At 45.9% G+C, this 7,500-nt stretch overlaps 1 protein-coding gene across 3 annotated transcripts in view; it reads left to right on the forward strand.

Moving 5' to 3' along the window:
• Positions 1 to 7,500, forward strand: part of LOC125030914 (extracellular sulfatase Sulf-1-like) — a 193,655-nt gene that overhangs the window by 141,253 nt on the left and 44,902 nt on the right. For all 3 annotated transcript variants that reach the window (XM_047621276.1, XM_047621275.1, XM_047621277.1), the window contains one exon: positions 3,545 to 3,644. In XM_047621276.1, the coding sequence (XP_047477232.1) occupies positions 3,545 to 3,644 (100 nt within the window). The remainder of the gene's footprint in view (positions 1 to 3,544; positions 3,645 to 7,500) is intronic.

Here is a 7,500-nt window from a genome sequence, read left to right on the forward strand (position 1 = left end):
GAAAAAAAAAAGTGGGAAGGCAGAATGGGCGATAGGCTCAGGATAAGGGGCAGCGTAAACTACAAAACCTCAGTCGCCCGTTGTGGTTGGAGTCTGGCATCGTGCGGTGTGATTTCTGCCTGGTATGAGCCTCTCATGGGCACACCGGGTTGACGTTTGGTGGCAACGTTTGGTGCCGTACAGAAAAAGGCAAAATAACCGGACAAATGATATAGAAAATACAATGTGTGCTTGTGTGTATATGTGTACTACACTTTACACACCAAACAACAAACTAATAAGCAAGGAAACAAACAGATACGGTGACTCGTTCATACTGTTAATAATAATTTGATAGGATGCTGTTTTAAGCAACTCACAAAGGCAGTATAGGCAGTGACCTCATATTCTTTCCATTTACGTTCAGTGATTTACCTAAAAGCAGCAGAATCACTGATGAGGCGGAAAGGCAGGTGCTTCGAGGAGGCGATTCTGATTAAAGGTGTGACGTCATGGAGAGTGGCGGCCCCCGACTCCTAGGGAAGAGGGGGGCGTCGCCCTCTCTGGATTAACAGGTTAATTACAGGTGCTGAGTGATGCCGCATCGTCATTGCAGTCTGCCCCCCCCCCCCTCTCTCTCTCTCTCTTTCTCTTTCTCTTTCTCTTTCTCTCTCTCTCTCTCTCTCTCTCTCTCTCTCTCTCTGTCTCTCTCTCTCAGTTTCTGTCTCTCTCTTTCTGTCTCTCTCTCTCTTTCTGTCTTTCTCTGTCTCTCTCTCTCTTTCTCTGTCTCTCTCTCTCTCTCTTTCTCTTTCTCTTTCTCTCTCTCTCTCTCTCTCTCTCTCTCTCTCTCTCTCTCTCTCTCTCTCTCTCTCTCTCTCTCTCTCTCTCTCTCTCTTTCTCTCTCTCTCTGTCTCTCTCTCTCTCTCTCTTTCTCTCTCTCTCTCTCTCTCACCTCTCTCTCTCACCTCTCTCTCTCTCTCTCTCTCTCTCTCTCTCTCTCTCTCTCTCTCTCTCTCTCTCTCTCTCTCTCTCTCTCTCTCCCTCTATCTCCCTTTCTCTCTCTCCCTTTTTCTTTATCTCCCTTTTTTTATCTCCCTTTCTTTTTATCTCCCTTTCTCTCTCTCTCCCTCTCTCTCTCTCTCTCCCCCCCCCCTCTCTCTCTCTCTCTCTCTCTCTCTCTCTCTCTCTCTCTCTCTCTCTCTCTCTCTCTCTCTCTCTTTCTCTCTCTCTCTCCCTCTCTCTCCCTTTCTCTCTCTCTCTTTATCTCCCTTTCTCTTTATCTCCCTTTCTCTCTCTCTCTCCCTTTCTCTCTCTCTCTCCCTTTCTCTCTCTCTCCCCCTTTCTCTCTCTCTTTCTCTCTCTCTCTTTCTCTCTCCCTCTTTCTCTCTCTCTCTTTCTCTCCCTTTCTCTCTCTCCCTTTCTCTCTCTCTCTCTCTCTCTCTCTCTCTCTCTCTCTCTCTCTCTCTCTCTCTCTCTTTCTGTCCCTTTCTCTCTCTTTCTGTCCCTTTCTCTCCCTTTCTCTCTCTCTCTCTCTCTCTCTCTCTCTCTCTCTCTCTCTCTCTCTCTCTCTCTCTCTCTCTCTCTCTCTCTCTCTCTTTCTGTCCCTTTCTCTCTCTTTCTGTCCCTTTCTCTCCCTTTCTCTCTCTCTCTATATATATATATATATAAATATATATATATATATCTCTCTCCCTCTCCCTCTCCCTCCCCCTCCCTCTCCCTCTCCCTCTCCCTCTCCCTCTCCCTCTCTCTCTCTCTCTCTCTCTCTCTCTCTCTCTCTCTCTCCCTCTCTCTCTCTCTCCCTTTCTCTCTCTCTCTTTCTCTCCCTCCCCCCCCCCCTCTCTCTCTCTCTCTCTCTCTCTCTCTCTCTCTCTCTCTCTCTCTCTCTCTCTCTCTTTCCTCCTCCTCCCCTCTCTCTCTCTCTCTCTCTCTCTTTCTCTCTTTCTTTTTTATCTCTCTCTCTCTCTCTCTCTCTTTCTCTTTCTTTTTTTTCTCTCTCTCTCACACACACACACACACACACACACACACACACACACACACACACACACACACACACACACACACACACACACACACACACATCCGGAAATATGTTAAAATTTCTCCTTTAATTTAATGTATTCACGAAAGTGAGGACCGAATATCCATTGCATAGAGTTTGCAACACCGGTTCTATTTAAAGCACGATGTTTGCGTTGCACATGCACCGTGCGCTGGAAATCCGAAGGTCGGCCCAGAGACTATTATAAAATAAATCGGCTTTTGATGAAGCCCATGACGCCACGCATGTTCTCTCTACGCTGTGTATTTATAGAACGCATCCTTGTTAGAACGCAGACGCAGCGCTTACCTCGGGCGCCGCGTCCTGGCGGGAGAGCAGAGTAATGAGGGGGGATGGTTGACCCGGCATATGGCGGCCCGACGTCGTGGCCGGTGAGGCAAGCCAGAAGGCGGCCAGTTGCGGCGGCGGCGGCTGCGGCGGCGGCGGCGTGGTGACGTCACGAGGCCTTGTCGAGCCTCCGTCCGCCGGCGTGATCTGGCTCTGATGAGTAACGCGGCGTAAGTGATCGCATCGGCAGCTGATATTTAAGATGGCCGGACCTGCACCCGGCCCAGATTACTAATTTAACGCTGAAATAAATTGAAGGTTGCGAGGCAAAATAGCTGTGGTTCGTCGATAAAATTAGCTGGGGATTAGATGTAATGATGATGATCCGACGACGAAAATAACTCTGGATATAATATGGGAAGCATAATTCGTATTTTAAGATAGAAATTCTCCTTTGGAGTCGGCTGAAATATTGGGGTTCAAAAGACGGAGGAAAATAGCGTGGAGGGAAAAAATGTGATTACGCTAAATACTTTCACGGTCATCGAGGATCTCTAATAATTTCCAAGATGTTGAATTTAAAAATTCTTGCGTCCAGCATTACATTTGTATTTTTTGCATGCAGTACATTTAGTATGGAATATTTATCCTAGTTGATCTGATGACTCATAATTAAAGATGAATATCCCTGCTCATGCCAGGTTCGAGGCTTGATGGACCTGGTCACTGGCCTCCTTTCCGCTGCAGGCTCTGAGGAGGATCAAAGGGAACAGTAGATATTGATAGACACTCTAATGATAGCTACCCGATGTTTTTTTATAGGCAGATACTATAATGGTATATATCCGTTATTTATATTACCGTAAAAATAGACGGTGGGTTTGTTTGGTCAATGGGTCAAGTAACGATGACGTCACAAGAGCCCCACATATTCGAGACGTGGTGCGGGTCGTGAGGATTTATGATCCTAAAAAACACTAGATGGCCGATTTGTCTCCCGTCTTGCGCCTTGAACATTCTTCAGTTACATACAAACGATGATGATGAGTACCATTGTCAACACGAGGTCAGTTGTTCTCCAGATATGCTTCGAGAGCTAACTAAAGTTGAGTCATGGTCTCATCAGGAAGGAAAATGTTTGGATATTTGGCAACAGTCTTTTTTTTTATCAGGGACGATAATGAAGGACTCACAAATGTTGGACTGCTGTTAATGGCCCCTCCTCTTTGGCAGGTGTACACCAATAACGAGAACTGCTCCTCGACCATGTGGCAGCAGACGCACGAACGCCGCTCCTTCGCCACCTACCTCAACGACGCCGGCTACAGGACGGGTGAGTCTGCCTTAACATTCTTAATGTTGTTGTTGTTATCTCTGTCGATCGGAGGAGATTTTGTAATTGGCTGCATGTGCAGGTGACTTGGTTTATTAGCAGGGTTACGCGAAAAGTTGCAGTCGGGCTGCATTGTTTAGATTTTAGTGATCCAGGTAGATGAGTAGATGTTGGATTGATTAAAATAGGGTTTGTGATAAAGACAAGGTGTTTGGAGTAGATCATTGTAGATCAGAGGAAAAGTTATGAGTAAAGGGTAGACGACTGATTTGGGGCTAAGGATTACATGGCCAGTTACCAAGGCGATCGGGACCAAATTTTAAGACTAGGTTGCCTATGGCCCGGGACCGAGGGAGGCCATTTTAGTGGTGGTCTGGGGCAGTGGACTGATGTACATTTCGGGTCAGAAAGGGGTACGTGGCGAGGAATGGAGAGGGAGTAGAATTTCGGACCAGGTTTGATGAAGGGACAGTGTTGTGGAATTTTGGAAAGATTAGTAATTTATGAAGTAAACAAGCTGTCGGGGTTTGTGCGTTTCGATTGCTTTGTAATTCAGTAATATTAGCTTAACATTTTCTTCTATATTTGTATGATGGTTTTTAGATTTTATTTTTAGATGTTTGTTTGTTTTTTATTATTGTTGAATAGTTTATATTATTATTTTAATTCCGTTATGATTGTTATGGTATCATCATTACCATTAGTATTTGTTTAGTTATTATCGTATTTATTTGCTGTTGATTTTATTACTGACGTTATTTTTTACATTAATATTTTCGTCACAATGGTTGTCACGGCGTCCGCAAGTGTGCTTAGTGGAACCAAATGGTCTTGCCTCCTCTTCGCCTCCTGCCTTTTTCAGACATGTCATATTGTCAAAAGCTGACTGTCGGAAGTTTGACTTAAATGTGTTGTATAAAGACTGTTTCTAAATAGATTTTTTTGTTTTGCTGTAAATGATGTTATTATCATAATTCTGATGATTTATCTTTTTTAACGGTGCTCATGAATGTACTGTGTCGGGTACTATACATGTTTTCTAGCTGTTAGCAGTATTCCCAAAAAAACTTCTAACAGTACGCAAAGAAAATCAAGCACGAAGCGTATCGCCTTTCCTTTCGTCACCCTCTCGCCATCTCTTTGCGCCGCCTTTATTCGCCTTTGCTTTGTTCCGTACATTCCTTCGTCTCTGTATCTCTCACAACGAGGGAAAAATCCCGTTACAAGTAATCGTTGTCCCCCGTAACTTGTCCAACACGCGGGGAGATGTCTGGTCGGCTCGTAGAGGGTGATTTGTCGGGAGTGGAAATTCGGGCGGGAAGTTTGGAATGAAAACATCCCTGCCGGTACAAGACAAGATGGCAATTACAATGGCACGGGTATTGTAAACATGGCGCCAAATGCCAGATGTCACCGGGTATGTGCGGCAGAAAGAAAACAAAATTGCGCGGAGGGAGTATATCCTTTTTAATGAGTTTCTAGAACGATGTTCGTGTCGTACAAGGTGTAGACAGCCCATTACACGCAAATGGCGGACGGTGAAAGAGGGAAAGGAAAATAAGTTAAAAGGGGGAGGGAAGGGAAGCCGGGGAGAGGAGTATAAAAGAGAAGAGTAAAGAAGAGAAGAGTAAAGAAGGGAAGGGAAGGGAAGGGAAGGGAAGGGAAGGGAAGGGAAGAGAAGAGAAGAGAAGAGAAGAGAAGAGAAGAGAAGAGAAGAGAAGAGAAGAGAAGAGAAGAGAAGAGAAGAGAAGAGAAGAGAAGAGAAGAGAAGAGAAGAGAAGAGAAGAGAAGAGAAGAGAAGAGAAGAGAAGAGAAGAGAAGAGAAGAGAAGAGAAGAGAAGAGAAGAGAAGAGAAGGAGAGGTGGGGAGTAGAGGGAGAAGGGGAGGCGGAGAAGCTAGCAACACTGAGTCATCCTCCTTGCTCAGTCTCACGACCTTGTTATTACAGACCAGGTAAGAGTACGTCGGCTACCTGTGCTTAGGCAGACCGTATTTTGAGCGCCGGCTTCTGCATCTCGTGCTTACATTTCGCTTTTCCTTGGTTGATTTTTCTTCTTTTTATCTTGTTCATTATTTTTTCTCCTCCTCCTCCTCTTCGTCGTCATCGTCGTTGTGAAATCATCATCATCATCATCGTCATCATCATCATCATCATCACATCGTCATCCTCAATCATTATCATCATCGTCATCTTCATATTATCATCATAATGTTATCATCATCATCGTCATCATCATATTATATTTTATCATCATCATCATCATCATCATCATCATCATCAATCATCATCCTCAGTCATCATCATCATTTTTATTATAATCTTCGTCCACCTCCAGCTCGTCCTTCTTTTTCTCCTCTTCTTCCTTTTTCTTTTCTTTTCCCTTCTTCTCCTGTTTAAACTTTTTTGTTTGCCTTTTATTTCTTCTACTTCCTTCTCTACTTTTCTTCTTCTCCTTTGTCTCCATCTTCGTTTCCAGCTTCGTCTTTGTCTTCTTTCTCTTCGTCTTTGCCTTCTTTCTTTTTCTTCCATTTCTCTTTCCTTTTCTTCGTCTTCTTCTTCGTCTCCTCCTCCTCCTCCTCCTCCTCCTCCTCCTCCTCCTCCTCCTCCTCCTCCTCCTCCTCCTCCTCCCTCTCCTCCTGATGACCTAATGAAAAATTTCCCAAATGAAACCTTAACCCTGAATCTTCCTTCTCCTTCGCCCGTTTTCGCAGGAAGGCCGAGCAGGTAGTCCTTCCTCCACGGATTCTCTTGTCTGTGTAGTTTCCCCTTATTTGTTTTCAATATTTCTTTCTTCTAGTTCCGTCCCATTTTCATTTTTTTCCGTTTGTATTTTTCCTTTCTCGCATTCCTTGTACTTCTCTCTACATGCAACCCATAACTTCCACTTCCTCTCCTTTTCTCTTTTTCCTCTCCCGTTCCTTCTCGTCCCTCTTCCTATCTCCCTCGCCTTCTCCCATTCCTTTTCCCCTTTCCCTCTCCTTTTCCTCCTCTCTCGTCCCTCCTTCCTCGTCCTTTCTCTCATTTTCCCCTCCCACACTTTCGTCCCCCCTCGTCCCTCCTCTCCGTCTCACTCTCCCTCTCCCTCTCCCTCACCCTTCCCTCTCCTCTCTTCTCCATTCCTCTCTTTTCCACTCCACTCCTCTCTCTCCATTTTCCTCTCCTTCTGCCACTCCTTCCTCTTTTCCCTCTCCCACTTCCTCTCCCTTTCCCAATCCCTATTCCACTCCCTCTCCTTCTCCCAGTCCCTTTACCACTCCCTTTCCTTCTCCAGTCCCCTTTAACCACTCCCTCTCCTTCTCCTAGTCCCTTTACCACTCCCTCTCCTTCTCCTAGTCCCTTACCACTCCCTCTCCTTCTTCCCTAGTCCCTTTAACCACTCCCTCTCCTCCCTAGTCCCTTTACCCACTCCCTCTCCTTCTCCTAGTCCCTTTACCACTCCCTCTCCTCTCCTAGTCCCTTTACCACTCCCTCTCCTTCTCCCAGTCCCTTTACCACTCCCTCTCCTTCTCCCACTCCCTTTACCACTCCCTCTCCTTCTCCTAGTCCCTTTACCACTCCCTCTCCTTCTCCTAGTCCCTTTACCACTCCCTCTCCTTCTCCTAGTCCCTTTACCACTCCCTCTCCTTCTCCTAGTCCCTTTACCACTCCCTCTCCTTCTCCTAGTCCCTTTACCACTCCCTCTCCTTCTCCCACTCCCTTTACCACTCCCTTTCCTTCTCCCACTCCCTTTACCACTCCCTTTCCTTCTCCCACTCCCTTTACCACTCCCTCTCCTTCTCCTAGTCCCTTTACCACTCCCTCTCCTTCTCCCACTCCCTTTACCACTCCCTCTCCTTCTCCCACTCCCTTTACCAC

The sequence above is a fragment of the Penaeus chinensis genome, chromosome 12, assembly GCF_019202785.1.
Source record: "Penaeus chinensis breed Huanghai No. 1 chromosome 12, ASM1920278v2, whole genome shotgun sequence".
In the NCBI taxonomy this organism is placed as follows: Eukaryota; Metazoa; Arthropoda; class Malacostraca; order Decapoda; family Penaeidae; genus Penaeus; species Penaeus chinensis.